We start from the raw sequence: 27,869 nt of genomic DNA on the forward strand, positions 1-27,869 counted from the left end.
TTATTACTATTAACACTCTTTAATTATTGTCACTATCATATCTTTTATTTATCATATTATTATTACCAACTTTTATTATCATTATTACTATCGTAATATTATTACCATTATATTTTCATCTATGTAGATTTTCTCGTTACTTACCTATTTATATTTTTATCTATTTATATTTTCGTTGTTATTATATTTTAAGCATTATATCTATATTATCATTTCACTATTGTTATATTTTTCATATTATTATTATCACTAATATTACTATCATTTTCTAAATAGTTTTACATAATATCTATTTATCTACTACTAGTTCTTTTTAATTTCAAGTATTTTTTTTAGCTAATTTATTATTTCTTTTTATTTTAGCTTATTCATTTTACCCATTTGTTTTATCTTCTCTCTTATCATTATTATCGTTCACATTCGTGTTTATGTTTATTCTGTTATGCTTGTCAATACTGAAGTTTTTATTTGTTTATGCATTCTCTATTATCTCGTTTTATTACGAATTTATGTTTTATCCAACCCAAAATTAATTCTTTTATAAAGGCAATGATCCGTATTTGGAATAATGAGAAAATCGTGCCCTAACTTACTGGGTTTTGATTTTTCTCATTTAATCTAAATAACGGAATATTCTTTTAAACTCGCAACACAAATTTTGAATAAAATGCTTATTCTCGGAGATACGAGGTGTTGTGTCCTAACTTACTGGATATGACATCTTGTTACCTCGGGATAAGATTTTTGCTAACAAAGGCAATATTCGGCATTTGGAAATTCGAGATATCGTGCCCTAACTTACTGGGTTTCTATTTTTCTCGTTTACTCTAAATAATCGAATACCCTTTTAAAAAGTTAAAATACACAAATTTTAAGTAAAAGGTAAGATCATTCTCAAAAGTTCGAGATGTCATGTCCTAACTTACTGGATGTGACATTTTATTATTTCGAAATGAGAAGGTCTTTAACATTTGAGTGTTTTTACAAAAGGAGAGATTGTATTTTAAAGTCTTTCAAGTTTTCAATTTTCGACACTAAGACACTAATTAATCAACTAGGTACCAATTTTTGGGCGTTACGAGGGTGCTAATCCTTCCTCGTACGTAACCGACTCCCGAACCCGTTTTTCTAAATTTTGCGGATCAAAATCATTGTTTAAATAAATCAAATCATTTATTAAAAACAACCACTTTTACGAGATGACCCGATCACACCTCATTAAAAAAGATTGGTGGCGACTCCCATTTTTCGTTTTCGTTTCCAAAACTTAAGTCGATTTTCGTTTTTCTAAAAATGGTTTCGACACACACTATTTAGAAATTATTAAATCCATGGTTCTCATGGATTCGATCATTGGAATACTCTAGTATTCCGTTGTAACATTGTAAATATTATAATTGACCTGTCACATTGCAGTAAAGTTGCGATAATTATATGTTATTTTATTTCCTGAATGTTGATATTTCATATATCTTTCCTTCGGCGATCGAAGGAGAGAAAAGTGGCCAGCTGATTGATGGCACTATGTCTAGATCGTCCAATGAGGTGCAACGGAAGGTGGAGGAGGCTTTTGACTCGTAGATGGTAATGGAGCAGCAGAAACGACGGTCACTTGTGAAAGATGTTGGGTTGGGATCAAACACTAATGGGATGAGATCAGGGAGTACAAGGTTTGATGTGCTTGTTGATTTAGATAGGGATAAGGATAATGATGGTGAGATTAGTAAAAGCAACTTGGGTCCTGCTAATGGTTAAAGTTTTTGTACGGGCTCAAATATAGTGAAAGCCAAATTGGCTTCAAATGGATGTAGCAAGGGCAAAGGCCTAATAGGTGATTTAATTATTGATCTAAGTGTACGATCCTGTAACACTCCAAACCCGGCCTAGATGTTATGGCCGAATCTGGCGGCGTCACATGAGAGTGTTTTTAGAAAATCTTAGCAAGTTAAAAATCGTTTAGTTCATTATCGTTACTTCAGTCGTGAAATCTCCAAACCGATTATTAGGTGAACACATTTCATTATCGCGGAAGCTAAAACATTATTAATTCATTAATCAATAGCTTAATATTTAAGATCCCGAAATAAACTTAAAAATAGTTCAAGTTCAAAGACATTTTAACCCCAAAAATAAATATTTAAAATAAAACAGACAAATAGAATGTTACTAAAAAATCCATAAATGTCCAACAATGGTCACCATCGAGCCCTCTGTCGCATCGATCCATCTACTACTGAGGATTACCTGACAGACAAATAGACAAAGGGGTGAGTTTTCGCAAACTCAATGTGTACATCCCCACAAAGAGCATGTATACAGACAGATAATAGAATTTAGATAGTTCGTCCTTAACCATACATGTATCGCATGCATAACAAATCAGATATCAGAAAACATGTCCACCAACCCTGTACACCATCTCCGACTAACCCAACACACCATGTGGGGATAGAATCGACCCACCTAACCCTACACACCAAGTATGGGGATATAATCAACCCATCCAACCCTACACACCAAAAGGTACCGTAAAACAGTACATAATAGGTATATACAGCGTAGCTACCAGATAACAAGCTAATCGCCTCTCAGACTTCCTTCTCTTCACAACAATCCCAACCCAATGCAATGCAACATACATACCATGACATGCTTATATGCAGATATCAGATCTTATCAAAATCATGGCAGAATGGATATACGGAGTCAGACAGATACACATGCTTATAATAACATGCTTTTGCACACAATTCAGTAATCAATCAGAGTATGGGGTCTAAGTAATGCTTACCGCCCTTACAATCAGGTCACAATCGACTTAGGCAACCTGTGCAACCTTACAGAACATTTCAAATTAATTGGGCTCACACGCCCGTGTGCCTTGCCCATGTGGCCCACACGGCCCAACTTGGCTTTGCCCGTGTGGATCACACGGCCTGGCCCAAAGTCCCACACGCCTGTGCAACCTACACAGCCCAATTGGTTGAACCCGTGCCTCGCACACGGCCTCGCTAGCCTCACAGGCCCATGTCTGTCGCACCTGTGTGGCGCGCGCACGGCCTGGCTAGTCAGTCACACGCCTGTGTCTCGCATCACAGGCTACCATACAGGCAGACCACACGCCCGTGTGACATCGACAAACCACTTTTTAGCTTTTATCGAAACTCATTTCTATGTGATCGGAGTACACATCTAATTTGTTTTCATTGTTAATCCAAGCACGAGCACTCCGAAGCCCAAGATTGACAATACCGAGCCCAAATCAGTCACTTAAATCGACTTACATAAGAATGGACAAATTCCAAAACGCGCGATCTACTTACCTTCGACTAACAACGGTATTTCCTCGCGGCTAAGAATTCGATTACTGATCTACCGAACCTTGATTAATCCCTAAACAGCAACCAAAATCCTTTTAAATAATCCCCAACCGAAATCTCGTAACTTAGTTTAAACGTTACTTACCGAATCGTTAGAACCACTAGCAAATGTCACAGTTAAACGGAAGAGAACGAGAAATCGAAGGAGAAAAAAAACAGAGAAGAAGGAAAAAGAAAGAAAAAAAAAAAATTCGGCAGCAAGGGTTTGGAAGAGGAAAAAATGGCAGAGAAACTATTTTGCCAACTAGAAGAAAATAAGAAAACCCTAATTCTTCCCTAAAGGCCACAACTCAGAATTTTAATAAAACCCAACTCTTAATTGCAACTTGCAGCAAAAATAATCCCATCACCACTGCAGGGAATCGAACCCCTAACCTTAAACACATTCTCTTGCCACTTAACCACTAGACCAGCAGGCCCGTTCTGTTAAGTTTTTACCCATAATTCATTATAAGTCCACTGAGCTCAAGTCAAGCTTTATTCACTTATAAATAAATAAAAACCAAAAATAACTCAAAACACAGATTCAAACACTTCCAAGCCCAACACTTACAAAAGTCGAAACTACAGAAATTTGGGGCGTTACAAATTCCTTAAGTACGATCCTCGGAATACTTACTAAGTGTTTCATTGTAAACAAACTATATTACAACCTGACCTATATACTTGTAGCAACGGAAGGTAAAGGAGGCTTTTGACTCGTGGATGGTATTGGAGCAGCAGAAACGACGGTCACTTGTGAAAGATGTTGGGTTGGGATCAAACACTAATGGGATGAGATCGGGGAGTACAAGGTTTGATGTGCTTGTTGATCTGGATAGGGATAAGGATAATGATGGTGAGATTAGTAAAAGCAACCTGGGTCCTACTAATGGTCAAAGTTTTTGTACGGGTTCAAATACAGTGAGAGCCAAATTGGCTTCAAATGGATGTAGCCAGGGCAAGGGCCTAATAGGTGATTTAATTATTGATCTAAGTGTACGATCCCTTAAGTACGATCCTCAGAATACTTATTAAGTGTTTAATTGTAAACAAACTATATTACAACCTGACCTATATACTTGTGGAAACCACCTTAATTCATATCTTTAGTTGTAGTATTCTCACTTCCGACGTTGATTCGTCGAGAGGCTGTCACATCCCATGAGAAACAAGGTCCTTAAGGGTCATCAATCGTCTGTGTTTAGCACAAAATGGTCAAGTGGTGTGATCAGAATTCGAGTGTACTGCAAGTTGCACCATCATCAAACTTGGAATCGATCACCTTTCAGGTTGGTAAGTATGATTGAGTGATGAGCACGAGTTGAAACATAACCGATGGCGAAAAACGTACTGGTTGGCAACTACCACCATAGGACTGAATGATAGTGAATACCGATGTTGCTATTGACATGAGGGATGGTGTTGTTGTCGTAGGAGGGGTTATAAGGGATGATTAATGAATGTGAGTTTGTGGTTGTAAGAGAAGGATCGGTGTGGTCCTTGTACTATTTGCAAAACTGTGTGTAGTGTATAAAGGGCTGAAAGTGGCATGGGATAGCAGCTATTAGGGGAGGACCTCGATGATACACATTGCTCTAGTATGTTGCGGTACATTCGTTCGATGTTACAGAGGCAATGGAGTGTTAAGGTACAATACATATTCAAATTATGTTGCGAAGTTATTTCGAACGGAAGGTTATGCCCTTAAGATTTTAGACACACCTACTCCAGGCTATCAAGCGATATTGGTTCGTGGTTTGGTGTGCTTACCCATTTGATAATATTAAATTTTATTGTATATGTAATTAACAAAAAAAATATTAAACTTACATAAGCAAAAACGTCATCTCCTCCATTTAAATAAATGGTCATCCTCTTAAAAAAAATTTCCATTTGAAATAATATTTTTTTATTAGTATTTACTTTTTTATTAACAATATGTTTAGTTATTTATTGTTTTAATTTAATTTAATTTATTTAGTTTTCCACATAATATTATATTATCCATGTGAGTTTGATGATTTGAAAAAATTAATAATAATTTAAGTACTACAATGAACATTTTTAAAATAAAAATATTATATTGAAGATTTTATAAAAATACATATACAAATATCACGTTTATTAAGTAGAAACTATACAATTATGTGTTGAGAATTTATTAGCAAAAACATATTCAACACAAGAGTAAATTAACTATACTCACTACGCCTAATATTTAATGTGTTTCGACCCAACAGATTATTTTACATTGAACTTACACGAATAAAATTACAAAAGCATTCTCATAAAGGTATGAAATCTCCTTTTCTTCTCAACTTTTTAATTTTAAAGTCTAAGCTGTACTTATCTAGTTTTAGAGGCATTACGTGGTCAGTGGTCACCAAGAAAATTTATTCTTTAAAATTTCCTAACTATTAATAATATCCAATCCATTAATAAATTTATTTTTTTTAACCATTAGAATTATATTAGATCAATGTATTTAAAACTCCTCTTAAAAAATAATCTTAAGCACATGGCATCTTCTCTTAAATATTATTTTTAATAAAAATATGTTTCCAAAAATTTAAATTTTTTACTTAACAAATCTCATCTCTTGACATAAATTTTAAATATATACATACATGAAAACTTATTTATAACCCGTTTAAACACCTTTGCTTAACAAATCCCGTTAAAACTTAGAAGTTAATTACGTTTTTTTTTTAAAAAAAAGGTAGAATCTTAATAAAAGAAAAAGGGGAGATATTGCATTTAATTAGAAGTAGCAAAGAAAACTACAAAGAAACCCAAACATGGCACAAATCCTGATCTAAAACATTACTTCTTTTGGTTGTAAAACACTAAAAATTACCCGCTATTTAAAGCCATAAGTACACCACTTGCGAAGCTAGAAATGCCGTCCATGTCTCTCTTTTTAACCAATCAATCCACACCTCCATAATTACTTCACCTCCCTTCCTTTCTCCAATTCTAACCTTCTTTGGCGATAGGCTACGATTCCTTCTTCTTTAACTACTCTCTATTTCACAACTCCATTGATTAATCGCTGCGTATTCTTCTATTTGTAATTAATATTACTTCTTTAGTTTCGCTGTAATTTTATTGTTTCCTTTGAAATCTTGTTAATTCTAGGGCTTTCTCTCTTTCTTTCTTTTTTAAAGGAAAAAAAAAATAAAGAAATTAATCTTTTGATCGACTATTTGACTATGTTATATATTCTTTGATTTCCGTGTGGCATTGTTTAGAAGTTTATGATTTCGCTGATTTTACTGTTGTTAGTTTATTTTCGTCAATGTTTGACCTGCATCGGTTGTTATATGGTTATTTGCTTATGTATTTATTTACGTGGAATTCAATTAGTTGCTGAATTTCTGTTTGCCGATGCTCATGCTAGGGTTTTGTTGATTGTTTGATTTTTATTGTTTTGTTTATGTGCTTTTACAGATTTTAATCTGAAGAAATCTTAGCTCCTCTTTTACAACAATGGAGCGCAAGACTATTGAACTAGATCAGGGATGGGATTATATGCATAAGGGGATCAAAAAGCTAAGGAGGATTTTGGAAGGACTTCCAGAGCCTCCGTTTACCTCAGAAGAATATATGATGCTTTACACGTACCCCTCATTACTTAGCTTTAGTTTTGCTGATTTCTTTTGAGCCGTTAGTTATTATTTTTGGTTGTCTGTTTTATTTTGGTTCTCATCATCATTCTTTTATTGCACTATCACAGTACCATATACAACATGTGTACCCAAAAGCCGCCTTATGATTATTCTCAGCAGCTCTATGATAAGTACCGAGAGGCATTTGAAGAGTATATTACTTCAACGGTAAGGAAGTTGGTATTATCTCAGCCATCATTAGGTAGCCAACTAATGGTTTGGTTTAGATAAATAAGTGTTACGCATAAAACTTGGTTTCATTTGGAGTCTTTTATTAACTAGTATGATTTTGAGGATGTTTATATATATATATCCCCTCTTTGTGAAATCTTACTGAAATTCTCGTATGTTTTCTTTTTTTCATGACAAAGATCTTTAACCTATGTAATTTACAATGCCTATTCCAGGGGCTGAAACTGATGCCATGTTTCATTTATTTTGTTTAAGCTTATGCCGTGTTTCATTTATTTTGTTTAAGCTTCTATGTACCAAGAACTTCGGTTGTATTTGTTTGATGTTTAAAGATCATTGTTCTAGTTTGCTTTGTTTGTTGTTTTATAAGCTCTATGGTTTTATTGTCTATTACTTTTGTAAATTCTTCTTTTACTAGTCTTCTCCTGTATAGAAACCCCCCATTGAAGCTATTTATGCATCCATTTACCTTTTTGTTGTGAATGTGCTTTTTGTCTCAAATTTCCTCTCGTTCTTTGGGATCAGGTTTTGCCGTCTTTAAGAGAGAAGCATGATGAATTCATGCTGAGGGAACTTGTTAAAAGATGGGGGAACCATAAAGTAATGGTCAGGTGGCTATCACGCTTCTTCCATTACCTTGATCGCTACTTCATTGCTAGGAGATCACTCCCTGCACTTAATGAAGTTGGTCTGACGTGCTTCCGCGATCTGGTTTGTGATTAATTCTTCTGGTATCACCTATATCTGATTATGATTTACTGAGCTGGGTTTTCAGAGTTTGCGCTGCCCATTACGTCAAATATCCTTTTAAATAATTGTTTACGATCTTTATTATTAATTTCAGGTATATCAGGAAGTGCATGCCAAAGTCAAAGATGCTGTAATTGCCCTTGTAAGTTCACATCATTTCTTCTTAGTTGATTGTATATTTAGGTCGCATTTTGAATAAAAAGTTAAGGGGAATAGTTACTTCATATCAGATTGATAAAGAACGTGAGGGAGATCAGATAGACCGTGCGTTATTGAAGAATGTGTTAGACATTTTTGTTGAGATTGGCATGGGACAAATGGATCGTTATGAAAATGATTTTGAAGAAGATTTGCTTCAAGATACTAGTGCTTACTATTCACGGAAGGCATCGAGCTGGATTGAGGAAGATTCTTGTCCGGAATACATGTTGAAGGCAAGTGCTTAAGTTTTCTTGCTTTTGTTTTTTTATAGGTTTTAAGTTTTTTACTCTGATTAATTGAGATGGTTCTAATTGTTTTATTTACTTTAATGTTAATTGCAGTCTGAAGAATGCTTGAGAAAGGAAAGGGAGAGAGTGTCTCATTACCTGCATTCAAGCAGTGAGACAAAATTGTTAGAGGTGAGTTAAATGGCTGGAATAGGTTAATGAAGAGCCTTTTTTCTGTGAGCTTAATTTTGGCTTGATGGTGATTTTCATTTTCTTAGTGAATTTCGTTAATTCTTTGCTCAAAGACAGTCACTCAGATGGATAGTGTTTGATGAGTGAAAGTAGTCACTTAGATGTAACAATAGAAGCTGCGTGAATTCTCTTTGAGTGGAAAGATCTGGTTGTTGTTTTATATGTTTCCTTCTAGCTACCTAGGCATTGAGATTGCATGTTTTTTACGTATGAATTGGCATGGAATTATGTGATAAGAATTAACAATAAGTTCTTATAAAGATAGTTCTATAATTCCTAGAGCATTCTATTTATTACTGTTTGTTCTTTATCTAGAAAGTGCAACATGAGTTGTTGGTCACATATGCAAATCGGCTACTTGAAAAGGAGCATTCAGGATGCAGGGCCTTGCTTAGAGATGACAAGGTATTGTTCAATCTTTTTCTTTTCTAGCAATGCTTACTCTTCTTGCTATTAGCTCCAGCAAATGTATGCGTTAGATATTAACTTGGCCTTCTTTACACTCTGTAGGTGGAGGATCTTTCTAGGATGTACAGGCTTTATTGTAAAATACCTCGAGGCTTGGAGCCCGTTACTAATGTATTCAAGCAGGTCTGAATATTTTGTTTCCTCTGTTCTGCAAACCAATTGATCTTCTTTCTCATGTCCCTAAAACCTAAAACAAAGTACTTCCTTGTTGCAGCATGTTACTGCTGAGGGTACAGCCTTGGTTCAACAGGCAGAAGATGCTGTGAGTAACTATGTTAATTTTGTTGTTGTCCTTCTATGATAGCATGATTGCTGGATGGTGGATACGTTTATTTTTTTTTTTTCTTTGCTAAACTAAGTCATGAATGTTCTTCTTGGATAGCAATTTATTGAGGGGGTGGAATATTTTTCTTAAACTAACAGAATGGGTGCAAAGTAGTATTTAAGCATTTCAAGCTGGCAAGGTGCTTATTTATCATCATTGTTGTGCTTGTGCAGTTCTCCTAACTGTTAAGTTTGATATGCCTTTGATGCACCAACTACTTTAGACTATGATTTTCCCAACCCTTGATGGAATAGATGATAATCTGCATAATTTAATTGTTTCTAATATTAACCTTCTGGTTCTAAGTGCTGATATTCACTCATTTACACAGGCTTCAAATGCTCCGGGTGTGCAGGAACAGGTAAACATCCCAACTTTTACGGCTATGGATTTTCTTGAAATCACTATGGATGTTGATTATCTTCTACTCATCAGGTCCTTATAAGGAAAATAATCAAGCTGCACGACAAGTATATGGCATATGTGACCGACTGTTTTCAAAACCATACTCTCTTCCACAAGGTTTGTGTTCTAATACCTAAATTTTTAGTAAGGATCGTGTTCAATGATTTCATCTAAAACATACTTTGTTGAAATGTTCAATAGGCTTTGAAAGAGGCTTTTGAGGTATTCTGCAACAAAACTGTTACTGGCAGTTCAAGTGCAGAGCTTTTGGCAACTTTCTGTGATAATATCCTCAAGAAGGGTGGAAGTGAGAAATTAAGTGATGAAGCCATTGAAGAAACACTTGAGAAGGTGCCTTTTCCATCATTTGATGTAAATTTATGGTGGTCTCATCTGTAATTTATTCTGAACTATACGTTGGTTCCTGCAGGTAGTTAAGCTGCTTGCTTATATTAGTGACAAGGACCTCTTTGCTGAATTTTACAGGTGAGTCTACTTTCCTTTTTGGTAATTAAGTTTCACATTTGCTTGTTAAAAAAAATTATCATAATGGCATGGTTTTACGTAATACAATTTTTTTACCTAAACTTTATTGTGTGCAAACATTGACAGGAAGAAGCTTGCTCGTCGACTGCTTTTTGACCGCAGTGCTAATGACGATCATGAAAGGAGTATTCTTACCAAGCTAAAGCAGCAATGTGGTGGTCAATTCACCTCAAAGATGGAGGGCATGGTGAGTCGGCCTCTGTTTTTAGCCCAGTTTGTTTGTCTACACCAATTGTGGTTTTTAATTGTGGTTTACCTCCCTAATAGGTCACAGATCTGACATTGGCAAGGGAAAACCAAGCCAACTTTGAGGACTATCTTAGGAGTAACTCAGCTGCACATCCTGGGATTGATTTGACAGTGACTGTTCTCACAACAGGATTCTGGCCAAGTTATAAATCATTTGACCTCAATCTCCCTGCCGAGATGGTAATGATTGAAGATGATATTCCTTGATGACGGGACTAACTTTATTTCTCCACGGTGTGTTTAGAACTGTTATTTATATTTAATATCATTGTTTCAGGTCAAGTGTGTGGAAGTTTTCAAAGGGTTCTATGAAACAAAAACAAAACACAGAAAGCTTACATGGATATACTCACTGGGAACTTGTCAGATTAATGGCAAGTTTGATCAGAAAAGTATTGAACTGATTGTTTCAACTTATCAGGTGAAGAGAATCTCTGAACCATGAACTTTGCATTTAATTGTGATTTCTCATGGATTTTGTTAATCTCTTGCTAAGTTTTGGTGTTCAACTTTAATTGTGGAATCTAATTTCCAAGTTGGCTATGTAAACAGGCTGCTGTCCTGCTGCTTTTTAATTCATCTGATCGGCTGAGCTATTCGGAGATCATGGCTCAGTTGAACTTGAACCATGATGACTTGGTCAGATTACTACATTCACTGTCATGTGCCAAGTATAAGATTCTAAGTAAAGAGCCAAACACAAAAACCATCTCCCAGAGCGACTTCTTTGAGTTCAACTCTAAGTTTACCGACAAGTTGAGGAGAATTAAGGTTGGGACAGTTTTAGCACTCTCTTTTTTCTAATGTTGTTTTCACTTTTAGTAGCATGTATCTATTGGGATGAGAAAGATTTGAACTTTGTGAATCTATCTTTGTGCCAGGTTCCTCTCCCTCCTGTGGATGAAAGGAAGAAAGTAGTTGAAGACGTTGATAAAGATAGGCGTTATGCTATTGATGCTGCAATTGTACGCATAATGAAGAGTAGGAAGGTTTTGGGCCACCAACATTTGGTTTCAGAGTGTGTGGAGCAGCTGAGTCGCATGTTCAAGGTATATGCTATCCCCTTTGTTTGTCTAGTTTGAGACCTATTTAGATGCCGTTTTTTGTTTACATAACTGACATGCAAGCACAACACATGCCGTGTGAGAATAGTCTTTTTAGAAACTCAGAAGACTAAACTATCCTAGTAGGGTGAGAAAAATGAACTGGAACCCCATTAACTTAAAAGCACAATTATCATGTCCAAAAAAAAAATTCCACAAGTGAGATTAGGAAGCTGTCATGTGTGCATTTATGATACTAAAAAGTAAAAACCACCCAGAAAAGGTTTTTAACTCCTCTTGTGGAAATTTTGACCCCCATTCCTATTCCTAACTTAAAATAGTAAGAAAATATTTCTTAAATCTTGTGCTATATAATTAATATGATGTGGTGGTAATGTCTTTGCAGCCTGATATTAAAGCCATAAAGAAACGAATCGAAGATCTCATCACACGAGACTACCTGGAGCGAGACAAGGAGAATCCAAACACCTTCCGATATTTGGCTTGACTTCGGTAAATGTTGGTTGTTATAGGGAGATGGATTCAAAATCATTTTGTTTTTTTTGCCTGTTTTCTAGTTAGAGTTCTGTAAAGTTCATGGAAGTTCTTAATATGGCCTATTAAAATTTAACTGTTATTTCATTGCACCTCTTTTCTTCTTCGGTTACCAACAATTATTACAAACAAGGCAAGAGTTGAATAATACTTTATTATTAACTTTGCTTTTTCTTGGTAAAGAAATTCAAACGATGAAAGAGCTTTAACTTTTAACCAAGGTACAAACAACGATACGATAGGAGACCAAAGGCAGATGTGCTTAGTTCGGTTGGAGGATATGCCCGTCAACAACAATCCATCAAATGTTTTCTAAGGCTAAATTTATTTAAAATTCATAACCAAGATCGACTCCAACTTTATTGATTTAAGACTTGTGAATAAATGTATTGTTATATACATAGGAATAACGACAAATTATGAAATAGCGGCGGACTACCAACAATTTTCGATGCTAGGTCAATCCGTCGCCAGCTTCGCTATTAATTAATGCAACCACCCCAAATTATTTAAGCCTGAAATCAAAGGATATCCATATAATTAGCTAAACAAATACTGGATATTAATAGTGGAAACATAAACTGCTAGATTCAACAAGGATATGTGCCGATCCTCATCAACTAACCAGCAACGCACATATTCAATAATTAAAAAACACCCATAATGCATAAAATGAGTCAACCATGTGGTAATACATGGTTAAAGGCTGAGCTTCCTAGAATATGAACATACAAACCAGGAAAACATGATGCTCAATTGCTCATGCCTCCTAAAACTGAATCGCTGACTTATTGACACAATGTCCATGGTAAATGCCTAAATGGAGATCAGATACTACTCTAACTTGATAATGTAGCACTTGCAAACAGTCCTAAAAGGAAGGCCAACTATTTGCAGATGGTACAAACTCTGATAACAATTACTTGCAATGGGCTTTCTTAGTCCACTATGTTGAGGGTTAGTTAAAATTATTCGCCGCCTCCTAAGTTCAAGTACATTTTTTGCAAGACATTTAGAAGAGAGGAGAATCACAATTCAATAAAAGAACAAAAATGGCCACTGAGAGTTTTTACCTATCAGCATTAAGATGCCGAACTTGGAGATGACAGAACCAATGGTCTCTCCCACAAACAAAAGCACTTGCCATATTCCAGAATGAGAATCATATAGAGATATGTTTATGGTACAAGTATATATGCTGCAAAAGAAGTAATAATAGTTAGAAGCAATGGTACGTCAGAGCAGAAAGAACTCCAAAACCACCAAATGAACAACAGATACCAACCTTTTAAGGCAAAAAAGGAATTAAAGAATTTCTGCAAATTTGTCTGGACTTCTATCACAGTAACTTTGCACCAAGTCGTTTTTCTTATATTCTTTCAACTCATCTTCGTGAGTCATAGGTATATACTGTGACAGGTACAGGTACTACTGCAGCTGACCTGCACAAATACAAATGAAGGAAGGTGAAACTGAAAAAAAATCTAAAAATTAAAATGGAGAAGGGCATGGAAGGGAAAGAAAATCGACTTAAATGTGGCAATTTTGATTTTTAACGTAGGACATGTCTAAGAGTAGCAAACCTGAAACCGTCAGCTACAGTCTCTGCTTCTTAGTGCTTGAACTGAGAAAACAGCAGTCCCCGTGGCAAAAGAGCAAGCACGTGCTGCTTTTTGTCGCAGTATTTCCCTTAAGAGGCTCCAAACAAAAATAGAATCAACAAATTTAATAACTCAGGTGAACTAAAACAGCCTCTGGGGAATGGTGATGCCAAAACAATAGCAAACTCCACTTTTTCAATTTTACCAATCTGCCTCTATCTATAGATGTCTTCTCTATCCTTATACAAAACTATTTCTTCAGCCGCAATACTTTTGAAGTATAATCACCTATTTATACAACTTGAAACATCTTGCATATAAACCTAATGAGTCCCATGTCCTTAATGCTGGCCTGAGAAAGAAATTAACTAAGCTTCTTCCATGACAGAAAGCAGTTGAAGCTTGCGAAAGAATATACTAAAAATCCAATTTATCTTGTATTGCACTTATCTACCTGTCAGTGTAAGAAAGCAGGCACTTGCCAGTTTTCTAATGTAAGTGTTGAGGATTGCCACGAGAAGAGCTGGTCACCCCTTCTCCTTTTTCTACTCTAGGACTTCATACCCAAGGAAAAACCATCAAAATGAAATTTCCCTCCTAGCATAAAACCATCCTTACCAACCAGATTTTTTCCCTTAATGGTTAAGGGCTTCCATTGCCACTCGTACCAAACGAAGCACTCCCTCCACATCTTGGAAGTTATAATCAAGAGCCTTCTTTACAGAAGTTATAGCTTCCCCACTTTCAGCCCTCCTGAACTAAATGGCAGCTGCAAAGTATTCTGATTTCCTTGCAATTTCATGCACATTTGGTTTTAGCAATGATAGATCTCTAAACTTAAATAAGATATGCAAGTCACAGAGCAAAAAATGACATTTGATGCATAACAGTAAGAGAGTGGGAAAACAGACAGTCCATCGGCAAGACTACAAAATTTTTCGTGCTTGAAAGCACAAAACTGCTAGGGCAGACACTATTATTATTATTTTTTCTTTGGGGGGGGGGCGCGGAGGGGGAGAGGGGTCTATAATGCTTTCATTCTCATACCATGTAAAAGAACAATCAAAATTATATACAACCAGAAGTAAACTTACAAAGTTGAGCAACCGCACAAAGTTAGGACGGTTTCGAGCAGAAATAACATGATTTCCAGCAACCTGGGGAGAGCTAAGACCTTTGGGAAAAGCAACTTTGTCTGCTGTTGTAGGATGATTTAAATTATCAACATCAGAGGCAGAGGAAGAAGGAGACTCGCCTAATGTCAAAACAAAAACCAATATTAACTTCACCAGTTTGCCTCAATCAATGCAGTATTAATGTTATTTATAAAGAAATTCAAAGTCCATAAAGGAATACATGAAAGAAAAAGATGATAAAGGGGCTGGAGAGACTGATGAGTAAGCTTGAAGATATCTGTTTATACGCATGCATACCAACAAAGCCCGTCCTAAACTTAGGTTGAATGCCAATTTGAAGAAACTAGCAAATCATGTCAAATAGCAACTACAATATTGATGATTTACAAACTCAAGCTCTCCCAAACCAGAGAAACAGAATAACAGATATCTGTCTGAACCTAAAACAACCCAAAAACAACAAAATGAAACCAGAAAAACATTCTGTCCAAAGATTTTCAGATTTTGATATCAAAAAACAAATTCACTGCATATAAGCAAAAAGAGCCACACTGTAAGCAAGTAAACTAATCATATGCTACACTTACCAGGAGGAACCATTTGCAAAGCTGTCTGCAGCTCGCGCCGGTCCCTACTTGCATTGGCATGGGAGGAATAGATTACTCTCATATAGGCCACCTCCATACACTTGTAGGCCAAAGAGGCAGCAGCCATGTCCTTTAGTCTCTCATACTCATGGGCACAAAACCTGAATATTAGTTGGTAAAAACATATTCAAGAGCCACAAAAGTGGAATCTTCCCAAAACAAAGTGCAATAACAGAAGATTTCCATGTAGCAGGAATTTTTTCAATTAATTAAAGATCAAACTTGAAAATGATGTGTGGCAACACAGGTGTAGAAGGAAGAAAAACACCAACTAGATCACCTAACATTTAACTTACTCGCAGAGTTTTGCAGTGCTACTGTACATTTGCACGGACTGAATCATATCGCCATGTTTGTTACTCTCGCTGTTGCAAGATTCTAGTAGAGAAGCACTATGAAGAAACTTCAGTGCTGCCTGGAAGTAAAGTGCTGTGCTCTCCACATTTGATCCAGAATTCTGAGGAAGTTTTAGAAGTTAAAAGAAGAGGCTTGCTAGAGGCTAGAATAATACAGAAATGCAACATAAAGTTACAAGAAAATAGTAAGGAAAACCTTGAGACGATCAGCCAGATGCTTTAAATCTTTAGCCTCCTTCAAAGCATTGGTAGCTGCCTGACTTGAGGAATCCTTGCTCATTGGACTTGGGGCATCAACATCCCTGATCCTACATCCACCTGATGTATTTCTTGAACTACTGTGTTGAGTCCCATTTTGATGATCAGCCTTCTTTACTTGCTTTGGTACCTTCAATGCATCATCAGCTTGTGGTCTGTCAGCTCTGTTTCCCTTCTGGGACCCAGAAACTGGGCGGGGGCGACCAGTCAGCATCTCATTTTGAGTTCCTCCTGAAGGCGGCAATGATAACGAGTTCCCTCTCCCAGAAGCAATTTCTGCACGATCATATTTTTCAGAGTGGAAACTCTTTGTATATCCTTCACTATTGCTTTCCTGCAGAAGATTCTGCTTCATAGTTGACATTAAATCTTGACCTCCAGAGGCATCTGGTTTAGCATCTGACTGACCAACACTTGAATAATTCTCTCTTTTACTACTCTCACCTGACAACTTTCTAAGAGCTTCTTTATCATCATCAAGTCTATTCACACTTTCATTGGACTTGACTCCAGGCCACTCCTGAAATTTATTTCTACCATCCATAGATTTTACCTCACAGGGAGCACAATCTGGCTGTTCATCAGCAGAACCAGATTTAAAATTACGATTCCTGTCCTTTGACTGTGACAACCCCTTGCCAGATTTTCTTGGATAAGAGACATTGGGATTGCCACGATTGTCATTCTGACTTTCCTCATTATGGCGTTCATCCATTATTATTGATTTACCAGCACATTGGACCTCTTGACGTAAATAATCAACACTAGCATTAATAAACTCGCCTTTTCTGATATCATGAGAAGACTCAATTGGTGCCTTAGCTTTACTGACACCTAATTGATCAACATCCTTATCCTGAATATCAAGTACAGAGGACTCAAGGTACCCTTGTTGAACTGCAGCAGAAGTTTTTTCCTTCCTTATTGTCCCTGACCTCTCACTCCCACCATTATCTTCACCATCTGAGCGTCTTCTAGGACTACCTGCAACAAAAAGACCAGCATTGCGAGACTCATCTTTCCATGCAACATTCATCTTTGTCAAAGGAAGTTTATCAGGATTAGCAACTCTCATAGGAGAAGAAGAAACTGATTCTACTGGTGAGCCTTTTGTTTCATGGAAGCCAGGCTTTGATTTATGTGAGCCAGAAACTTTAGATGAGCTTGAGGTAGCTGCTAAAGAAGGTTCAGCAGATCCAAAATCTCTTTTTAATGAGTCCATACCATCCAACCTCTGTTGGGACATAGACCTACCTAGATCTTGCCCACTTTGGCGATTCTTTGTGTGTCTACCCTTTTTCTCCAGTGTACCACCGCTTTTACTTGCAGAGGAATCCTTCCCTCCAGACTTGGATGCCCTGGCCTTCTTTTCCCTCCTGTAGTCATTCTCGCAGAACTCTTCCTTCACAAATACTCTGTTTTCCTGGAGGTAATTACCCATACTTTGGAAGGAGTCTGTATACAATTGACTATTAATACAATCATCAACTTCCCTCTTTCTTGAAACTGCCCCACCATCACAATTTGCCAGATCCAGTGATCCATCAGTTAAGGGAACCCCAACTTTGTTCTTTGGTCTTTTACCAGAGACCTGTTGCCTGTCCTTATCTGATGAGTCCTTATAAGAAGACCCTTCGCTGTTTTTAGGTTGATCCTTTCCTACTGATGTATTAGGCAAACCATTACTTGTGCTCTTACCAGCATGCTCAAACATCCAATCTTCATCAGCAAGACGAGAACTTTCAACCTTAATTTTCTTGGAGGCCCTTAAAGAATCTTGTTCAGTGGTCCTTTTGCCTTTCATGTTTGAAGTTCTAGCATCACCTATTTACATGTTTTATAGAAGCAATACATCACATAATTTAGAAAAATAAAATAAAATTACAATAAATATCAGTTTAAAAAGAATACCTCCATCAGAACTATGTTCCACCAATTTATGCTTCTCTTTCGACTTATTTTTGTGTTTCTTGACAGGCAAATCACATTGACTTGGATGTTGTAAACCAGATTCACCTACCACAGGAAATTGAATCACACCATTCAGGCTTCCAGACTGGATTGAGGACTGCATGTTCTTCTTCATAGGAGTTAGCATGGCATTTGATATTTCTTTTAAACTGTCTTTCTTCCTTCCAGCAGGTGGCATGACACATGAACCAAAACTTTGTTGGTTTTGTTCAGGTTGCAAAGCATTGGCAGAGGGTAATCTAGACATAATATTGCCAGAATTACTTTGCAGATTAGTTCGACTCTCTACAGCAGGAACATTATACAACGCCAAAACAGCTTTTGTAGTTTCATCCTCATCAACATTGCAGCGATTCATTGCAGGCCTAAAAATTTACAAGAGAAACAATATTACAGATTGGAAGGAGGGAGAAGAGATATACTTCCACAACCTGTCACAAGGGTTTAAATATCAACAACCATAGTCTCATGTTCAGTCCAATATACTTTCAACAATTTATATGTATGAAAAAACTTCAAAGTCAGAATCATTAAATACAGATTTAGAAGGGATGATGATAAAGAACTTACAGCCAGTCAAGCATGCTACATAACCACTTCTCAGGTAAGTCAGCAGGATTTATGTTTATTGGAAGAAGACGCCACTTCTGGCACTTATCACAGCGAACCCAATTTTCAATTATCAATGTAGGAGCTGCAGTTGCAAGGGAAGTTCCAGCAACACTCGCATTGGCAGAGTTGGATGCAAAATCCACAGTTGTTCTAGTATATGATTTGGTTGCCAATAAATACTCAGTTTTCTTCCCACTTAGTCTATCATTGTGTGCACTGTTAATTGATGATGTGTTTTTCTCAGTCTCATGAGCTTCCTTCAGCTGATCTTCAGAATGAATTTCCAATGAGCTTGTTTGGTTCTCTTCCTGTTCAGATTCTCCAATATCACCAAAAATATCTCTATACCTATCTTCAGCCTTTTGAAATGGCCTTTCTAATTTTTCGTTTCCCGATTCCCTTTTGTTTGTATAATTGTTCAAGTTAACAGTCTGCTTATGTTTCATAATCGAAGAAGAATCAACCCTCGAGCTTTCTTTTTGCACCTCTGTAGTTAGACTGCCATGACCCTGACTGCCTGTTGGTTTTCTTTTTCCACCAGAAGAGGTATGCTCCTTGGTGGGAGGTAACTTCATATTATCTTGCTTATGCGATGTAGCTCCCAGGCAGATCTTCTGCTTGGGAGGATCCACCGATTCGCTATTTAGAGCTTTGCCACCTTTTACAGTATTAGAGTCAGCTTTGACAGAATCACAAGTTTTGTCTGCTTTATCATACCCATGTTTCCTAGCATAGCCTGGAATATCATCTAGAACACTTGTCTTTTGTTCCTCCAAAACCTTTCGAGCTGAACCAGCCCTTGGATTCTCCCACTCAATCTCTTGGGAAAGTATTGGCCCTGGTGAATCCTCCATAGCAACATCATGGACACCTTTTTTCCTCGCAAGCCAATGTGTCAACAATATCAACTTCCTTCTTCAACATAAGACCATTCTTAATCCTTGTTTCCCTGCTACTGCTACTCTTCCTTTCTACTGGAAAATCCTTTTTCTCCAGTGACTTTGCTTTATTGTCAACAAATAATGTTCCATCATCCTTTCCAGCATCTGATTTATTCCCTTCTGGAATCTTTTTCTTTACAATCAAGTTAAGTAGATGATCAGGGAGAGGTGATAGCAGTGTGTCCCCAGGTACAGGAAAGGAAGTCATAGACTGCTCAAAGCATCCAGGGGGAAAAAGTATTCAGATCACTACATGCAGATGTAAGAAGATACAAGAAAGAAACATTCTTTTTATGAGCAGAATAACATAATAGTAAATGAAGGATTTACCTGAAGAATACTAGTTGGAGATTCAAATATTATTTGATCTTGAGTCTGCCGATACATCCCTTCACTTTCTGAGGGGCTCTCCTCTAAGGAGGAAGATGGTGAAATATCAAGGCCAAGACCACTGTATATTGCAGCACTCTTTTGCGTCAAGTTATCTGAACCCACTTTGATTCGCACCTTCAATGTCTTCAGGTCTGGCAGATTGGCAGCATTATTGCTTGCAAAATCGCACTTAGAGGCAAGCTCATCATCATGAGTGGATGTTAGGCTGACCTCTTGTTGAATCGAATCATTCACAGACGATGCCTTCAAAGCAAGGAGGGTTCCAAAATTTGAAAGAGGTAGTCCAGGCCTAAGTGACTCAGAACCACTTACCCGATATGCTAAGTTATGACGGCCATCCTATATAACAAAACAAACAAAGGGCTCATGTTACTTGGACTTCTCAAAGAAACCAAAATCCTGTGAAAGATTTCACCTGATATGAAATGGAATAGATATCCAAGGCAGTAGCAGAGAAAAAGGAGAAAAATTCTACCTCTAATGACATATTGTTTAGGGACCTAGGTGCATCAGAACTCTGAACTTTGGGCGGACTCTTCGGATGAGGCCAACTAGGAGAACGTGTATAAGTCAGTAAGAACGATCCATACCCACCAAACTTTGCTCCTGTGGATATGTCAGGAATCACAAAATCATCAATTTCAAACTATGAACTCAAATTTATGGTGACTCTTGACATCATAAGTATCAATGATTCTCTTCTCTCTTTTTTCACTCACCCAGATTCTCTGCAGAAACTCCACCTTCAAAATCCTTTTGAAAATGTCCAAGAACATGTTGAATTTTCTCATCCTTCAAAACATTCGAGGAGCCACATATCACTTAAAGATTAGAACTGGAAAGCGACTAAGAACAAGCAATAAGACATTGGAAAACTTATACATATTGCACCCTTGGCAGTTAACCCTGTGGAAGCAGTAATAACACACCAAGACTCTATAAGCTAATTAATGCGCTTGAATCTTACTCTCCTGACTTCCAATTAAGAAATCCCCAGCATTACAGTCAAGATTACCATAACTAAGCATCACCTACCTTACATGGAAACAATTTACGAACAATGCCTTCTCAGTAAACAGGTGTCCAACTCACATCCAACTACTCAAAAAACCCTAAAACCATTCAACACCGCACCAAGGGAAAAAAAGCTTCATTTATGACAGTGCTAGATGCGTTACAAAAGATGCTCTCTTCACCTAAATAAACCTATAAAAACTAAGTTCTCTAGATACCTCCATCACAAACCAAACATAATTTGCAGCACTAGAATTAAACATGTAAACACACTAAAATACCAATACATATATTGTATTTCTATAATAAACATAATTAAACAGTAAATACATTTAAATTGAAGTCACAACATCCAACATTGCAATTAGTCGACGTAAAAATCATAGCTTTGGATCTAAAAAACCAACAATAAAACAAGCTAACACTATGTAATTTAACATTACTTAAAATCAAAAAGGCTAAGCAGTTAAGAGAAATAAGAAGTTTCAAAATCCCTTACTATGTAAGAGAGAGAAGATAGATCATTTTCCGCATCATAATCGTCGTTATTGTTACTATAAGAGCAAGCCTCTCCTTCTTCAAGCTCAGCCTCTTCCATTTCTCTTTCACCAAACCCTAACCCTAGCCCCTTCCTCGCATCGTTAGACAACCTAACGAAATTATTCAACAAAAGAGAAAAGTAAACCTCACCGGAATTATCAAGTTCTCAACACGTAGTTATCTATTATTCGAAGCCCAAAAGGTTCTCCGAACCATTTTTCACAAGCTACCTAAAACCCACCAAAGGCAAAGGTGGTTTTTTCCCTAATTTCGATCAAAAACGGAACCTCAATCACGAATCTGAACGCCTAAACAAAAATTTAAAACAGTTTCATATAAACAAAAAAATAAAGCGATTTAAAACACACGATCTCCCTAAATTCTATTGTTTTTTAGGGCTTTTACTTTTATTGTTTTGCTGCGATCTCTGTAGCTGGAATCGGTTAGCTCAGAGGGAAAAGAAATGAAGAAAGAGAGAAGACAAAAGAGGGACTCCCTCTGGTTTTGGTGTACAGAGCAGCCGCGTTTTTTTCATTTTTTATTTTTTCTGGCTTAACTTCTTTAGACATCCTCAAACTATGTTCTAAATTTTAAATTGGTCCATAAATTTCAATATATTTTAACCGAATCTTCAAAGTATTACTATGGTTTTCATTAGTTTAACCACTTGAGCACTAAAATGCCACCTCAAATGTGATATGGAATACATTTAAAATTACTTTTTGTTTTGTTTTTCCACATAGGATCAAAGTTGATCATGTGTTGAATAAGAAAAAATGTTTATAATTTAGTCAACATTTTTAAATATGCTTCCCATTATATTTCAACGGATATTTAAAGTCTAAACTAATAATTAAATCAAGATATTTTAAGAATTCAAATGAAATATTTTAAAATTTTAAAATCAATTTAAAATTTAAACAATAATTTGAGAACCATTAGTGCAATTAATCAGTTTCCAATTTTCTTTTGCAAAGAAACCTCATTATAAATACTAAATAGATTTATGTCACAAGTAGTTAAAGAGAATTAGGTTTGTCTTAAATTGATAATATTAATGGATGCAAAAATATTTATTTTTATTTTATTTTACTCTTGATGATATTTACTAAATTACATTATGAAATAACAATATTTTTTTTCATTGATTAAAGTCAAAATTTTAATAATATTTGTAATGGCCATGTACTTTTTATATATCATGAATGAACTACTGAACAATACTAACCAAATTGATGAAACATCCTTATATTAATCCGTATCGTAACACACCTTTCCTTTTGTTTAGCATGAAGCTTTTTTTTTTTCCCTTCTTTTACCTTTTGGCTTCTTTGTCTTTCTATTTAAATAAGCCAAGCATTTTTGTCCGAAGACTGATAAACAAATGACGATCATTTGGCGCGTGCAGATCACATTTGTTTCATTATTAAATTCAGGTAGTTTCCATTTTATGGTTCATAATTGCTTCCTCTCTTTTTTCACTATTTAAACAAGGCAAGTTAATTCAGACATCCAGACAAAAATATATATGGGGCTATTATTTTGTTTTTCAATGCCTTATTTTTAAACACAGTACCTAAATATTTAAAGAAAAATCTTTTAACTGTTTTATTTTAGCGTAGTACTAAATTTAGTCTTTAATAATTCTTAATTTTTTAATTAATTTTTTTCCTTTAAAAAAGTCAATTTTTAAATAAAAATATTAATTAAAACATTTACTTATTTTATTTAGAACTTTTATTAAAAAGTCAATAATTTACAACTTTTTAAAATAAAATTTAAATTTAACTAAAAATAATTGATAAAAATGTAAATGTTGAAGTTCATGCCTTTTTTATGTTTAAAAGCTTAAGATTAATAAAATAAAGCAAAGAATAGATGTAAGAGCGTCTCGTGGGAAAAGACAGTTGGAAATTTTATAGCACAACAAGACAAGACAAGACATTTTTTTCAGAAGCGCGTGGGTTTGGATAACTCCTCGGCCGCCCTGCGTCTGAGGTGGCAATATCCAGCTTGTCCTAACATACTAAATTCGTTTTTCTTTTTTTTTTTCTCTTTTTAGCATATGTCTGCAAATTTTCATAATTCATTTTTTATTTTTCCTTACGTAGTATGTTGATTTTACTTACTTTTAGAAAATCTTGAGTTTACTTACCTGGCCCCACTTGTGTTGACTTCACCCAAATAGTAGTAAATTATCTTTTAATTTCGGATATGTCGGGCTATATAAATTTATGTGTTTGATGATTTAATTTTTAAAATTTTTAATTATGTGCCATCATTTAACACAATTAATGAATTATATATAAATCTTTTAATTTTAATACCGTATTTTAATAAAATTGGTTTCAATTTTGTTTTATTTAAAATTGAATAATCATATGTCAGTTGTGGAGTTTTAAATTCCATTATCTTATAATCTTACTTAATACTTAAAAAATAAAGATAAATAAATAAAATCAAACTTTTACTAGATAATATTCCTGTTTTGGAATCATGATATGGAATTTTTTTTTTTCAGTTTGTAATTTTTTTATAAAACATTCAATTTAGGGAGAATTTTATAGCATATATCATCAAGTTTATGTTTTTTTTTAAAAAAAAACTAAACATTTTATTTTTCTTAGAGTAAAATAGAAAGTTATTAGTGAGTATTTTAAGCCTTGGTTTTTTTTTAAAGCAAAGCCTTAGTCAATCAATATTCTAATTAATGACAAAAAAAAAAGAGAGATCTGTAACAGCTTTAAAATTATTTATCGTTATAGTAGTCAACTTTGTTTATTCTTGAATTTTTAGTATTTATTATTTAAACAATGGTTTCTAATATTTACTAATCCAACAGCGATTATTTTTGTTGTTTAAAGTTAGGGTTTCCCTGAAAGGCAAGGCATGCGAAGTTAATTAATTTTAGCATTCAAGTTTTAGGCGACTTATTAATTTCTTTAAGTATTGACAATATTAAAATATATTTTATTTTTTTATGAATAACTCAAAAAAAAATTCTTAACTTTGAAGTCTCGAGCAGTAAGCATTACTTTGAAGGTATATTCTACATGACCAAGAATTTTGTTAACTCTGGTTTTTTCACTCAAGACTAAATACAAATTGTCGAAATAGTTTAGTTGACGAGTTGTTTTAATTTGATTTAATTTTAAAATTAAGTGGAATAAAATAAATTTGTTTAAGGAAAACTTTAAATTATAAACCGATTAAATTAAAATATTGTTCATAATATGATTAAAGTTCAAATTAGATCAACTAGTGGTTGAGGGTTCGATCCTCGTGGTTGAGGGTTCGATCCTCGTATTGGGTATGGAGCAGTTTTAAAACTCGTGGTCAGTATCTACCTCTTAATCGGCCTATAGAATATAGATGATTAGTTATTTGGCTCACTCCAATAGATGCATTGAGAAATAAATTTTTAAAAAAAGTTCAAATTATATTATATAAATTTGAGACTATATATATTTGAAAACTATTTTAAGGTAAAATAAGAGGAAAAAACAATATAATTTAATATAATAAACTTGACCGGGTAATTTACTTGTTTAAAGAATCAATTTGATCATTTTGGGTTTTATTATTGTTTTTTAATGATTTAACATTTTTAGTTTTTTTTTAGAATTTTATATAAGTTATATATATATTAGAATTATTACAAAATTTTAATAAAATTTAGAAATTCTTTTAGTTAAAATTGTGAATAATATTTTGAATATTTTTTTTATTTTTTTATAAAGATTAATTTAATCTTTTTTAACTTTTATTTACATTAATTTATTATAGAATTTATTTAATTAATTGAATTGCTCAAGTTTTAAAATTCAATTATTTAAATTATTTATTTAATTATAATCAAACTCGAAAAAGTATCAAAAAATCAAATAATTCAAGCAACTCGATTTAATTAATTTAAAATTTAAAAAATTTCTAATTAAATAGAGTTTTTCTGGCGTCTGAAATTTCAAGAATAAGGGAAAGGAAGGAATGAGAAAAAAGAAGTGATAGACGCTTAAATTAATATAACTCACCTCGTGGGTGGATCAAGTGACGATGGTTGTTAGCCTGTTTGGTGTTTTAGAATATTCTCTTCTGCAATATGCTTTGAGTCAATTAGGTCGCCGATTAATTTTCACTACCATCATGATTTTGGCGTTATCTACACTACTCCTATGGCATGTTGGATGGGAAAATTAAAATTAAATTGATAATTACTGATAAAAGAATTACGTAGTTATTGGTTAAAATACATGATGCATTAAAAAATTTACTTTAATCTTAACAATCTTACGCAACTAACTCTTAGAAAATAATATATATGATAAAAATATATATAAATGATTAATGGTAAATTTGGATGGGTGATTGGGTGCGATATAGTGCGTTTAGCTTACTTTTTTATCTCTTATTATAATATTGTTACAGATCTAATTTTACCGCAGTTACTATTTTTTATATTAATAGTAAATAAACATACCGCTCATTTAAATTCATCCTGCAAAGAAAAAAAAAAGGATAAGATGGAATTTGTTGTGAAAGAAAAAAAAAAGAAAGAAATGAAGGAAATAGTTTTTTAGATTAAAATCTGCAAGAAGTCCATGCAATTTTAAAAATTGAGCATTTAGTCTATCTACTTTTATTTCATCAAATTTAATTTATCTACTTTTCAGATTTCAATTTAAATCCAATTATTAATACTATTGAATCCTTTTTGTTAAATTCAAATTAATTATAAAGTCATTTTTTTAATTACATTGCTACTAAGTAAGTATTTTTATTATTTCAAAAATGTCATAACAACAAATTTAACAAAAAAAAAGTATTAACAATTGGACCTGAATTTTAAAATCGGGAAAATAAAAAAGATAAATTACATACTTAAGCATGCTTAAATTTACTCAAATATGAATACTCAATGTAGCACCCCGAACTCGGCCCAGACGTTATGACCGGATCCGACATGCCACATTGAAGCGTTCAAAACATTTTACATTGTTGATCCAGAAAGAACTTACTTAGTGTTTTAAAAGATAATTCCATTATAGGTTAAAGTGAATGGAAGCTGTGCACCAGGTAGGAAACCGGAAAAGAGGAGGTGAGTCCATCGAACTGCTTAAGTACCAAACTCCCTTCGGATCCAATCCTAAACATGCAAACCACCATTGCCATACCTTAACATCATGTATATTTCTAGGAAACCGATTTGATTAAGTCCTTTTTAGGAAAAGTGATTAATTTTGGAAAATATCTTCATTGCGGAAGCTTTGCTTGTTTTCGTGTTATTTTGAAAACAATTACTGTTTTTGAAAACGCGCCCTAAAGCTATCCAATTTCAACAGTTAAATATAAATATTACCTATCTTAATAAAACATATAAAAACCATCAAAATAAATAAGCGGCCTTATTACATTTAAAAGCCCAAAACCTCAAACGTAATTAAAAGGATGTCCAGTTCACCAGAAGAAAATCAAACTTTCAGAACGGGTGGCCACTCAGAATTCCCTCACAGCTCCAAGCCCACTATGGTTGGGGATTTCCTGCGTGGATGATAATTAAAAGGGTGAGTTTGGGGAAACTCAGTGTGTAAGGAAAACCCATTCAAAGCCCAAGTCAGCTCAAGCCTATTGGGCCTAAGCCCATTCAGGTAACAGTGGTACTGGGCCAGAGCCCTTTTCAGATTACAATAAACTGGGCCTTAACCCCTTATTCAGATAACAGTATGGCCCATAGGCCCATTTCAAAATACATGCAACATCAGTAAACATATGCAAGCCCATTTGGGGAGACTACTCAACCCACCAACCACTATACTCCACCCGTACCAGCCATACACTCCATGTGAGGAATAGCTCAACCCACCCAGTCCAACACTCCACAGCTGCAGCCTTGCTGCTCAGTTAACAGTAAATTGAGGCAAAGCCTCCAGTACGTGGACAAGCCACTTTCAGTACTTCCTCCGTCAATATCCCAATCCCATGCATCAGATAATAACAACATGGCATGCAGTAAATACAACAGTCAAACATGCATTTAGGTCAATTTAACCCTAGGGGTATTTCAGTAATTTATCTACTAGGGGTAAAACTGTAAATTTTCCACTTTTAAAGGTATTTCAGTAATTTGTCTTTTTTAGGGTTTTTCATGCATATTCCTACT

The 27,869-nt window shown here is 34.8% G+C and overlaps 2 protein-coding genes across 5 annotated transcripts; one reads left to right on the top strand and one right to left on the bottom strand.

Annotated features, from left to right (window-relative positions):
• The first annotated feature begins 6,179 nt into the window (after nt 1-6,179).
• On the top strand, nt 6,180-12,330 carry LOC107923833 (cullin-1). 4 transcript variants are annotated; one of them, XM_016853978.2, is made up of 20 exons: nt 6,180-6,418; nt 6,813-6,982; nt 7,099-7,198; nt 7,748-7,933; nt 8,067-8,114; nt 8,203-8,406; nt 8,515-8,592; nt 8,968-9,057; nt 9,163-9,243; nt 9,335-9,382; nt 9,777-9,806; nt 9,881-9,967; nt 10,052-10,201; nt 10,281-10,336; nt 10,463-10,583; nt 10,664-10,825; nt 10,923-11,066; nt 11,198-11,416; nt 11,527-11,694; nt 12,095-12,330. In XM_016853978.2, exons 2-20 carry the CDS (start codon nt 6,852-6,854, stop codon nt 12,194-12,196), a joined length of 2,205 nt encoding a protein of 734 aa, XP_016709467.1. In that variant the 5' UTR covers nt 6,180-6,418; nt 6,813-6,851; the 3' UTR covers nt 12,197-12,330. The 4 variants fall into 4 exon arrangements, 3 of the variants coding, with proteins under 3 accessions (XP_016709467.1, XP_016709466.1, XP_016709468.1); XM_016853977.2 differs by having other exon boundaries at nt 6,190-6,432; XM_016853979.2 differs by having other exon boundaries at nt 6,190-6,413.
• A 236-nt stretch (nt 12,331-12,566) lies between these two features.
• Nucleotides 12,567-22,215, bottom strand: LOC107923832 (cysteine-tryptophan domain-containing zinc finger protein 7). The gene is made up of 15 exons (XM_041082022.1): nt 21,672-22,215; nt 20,878-20,950; nt 20,634-20,764; nt 20,096-20,497; nt 19,696-19,976; nt 18,783-19,622; nt 18,153-18,577; nt 16,180-18,065; nt 15,924-16,084; nt 15,568-15,728; nt 14,775-15,099; nt 13,827-14,597; nt 13,529-13,685; nt 13,317-13,441; nt 12,567-12,758 (listed from the first exon to the last, which is right to left on the bottom strand). The coding sequence occupies exons 1-12, from the start codon at nt 21,768-21,770 to the stop codon at nt 14,480-14,482; spliced, it is 4,902 nt and encodes a 1,633-aa protein (XP_040937956.1). The 5' UTR covers nt 21,771-22,215; the 3' UTR covers nt 12,567-12,758; nt 13,317-13,441; nt 13,529-13,685; nt 13,827-14,479.
• Between the last annotated feature and the right edge of the window lie 5,654 nt (nt 22,216-27,869).

The sequence above is a fragment of the Gossypium hirsutum genome, chromosome A11 (genome assembly GCF_007990345.1).
Source record: "Gossypium hirsutum isolate 1008001.06 chromosome A11, Gossypium_hirsutum_v2.1, whole genome shotgun sequence".
NCBI classification, from domain to species: Eukaryota; Viridiplantae; Streptophyta; class Magnoliopsida; order Malvales; family Malvaceae; genus Gossypium; species Gossypium hirsutum.

Coding starts and splice junctions, on each gene's coding strand:
- LOC107923833 (XM_016853978.2), top strand. CDS start 6,852: ATGGAGCGCAAGACTATTGAACTAGATCAGGGATGGGATTATATGCAT. Junction 7,199..7,747: donor AAGAGTATATTACTTCAACG/GTAAGGAAGTTG, acceptor CTTTGGGATCAG/GTTTTGCCGTCTTTAAGAGA. Junction 11,417..11,526: donor ACAAGTTGAGGAGAATTAAG/GTTGGGACAGTT, acceptor TCTTTGTGCCAG/GTTCCTCTCCCTCCTGTGGA.
- LOC107923832 (XM_041082022.1), bottom strand. CDS start 21,770: ATGGAAGAGGCTGAGCTTGAAGAAGGAGAGGCTTGCTCTTATAGTAAC. Junction 19,977..20,095: donor CTCCAACTAGTATTCTTCAG/GTAAATCCTTCA, acceptor TGCTTTGAGCAG/TCTATGACTTCCTTTCCTGT. Junction 18,578..18,782: donor TGTAGCATGCTTGACTGGCT/GTAAGTTCTTTA, acceptor GTAAATTTTTAG/GCCTGCAATGAATCGCTGCA.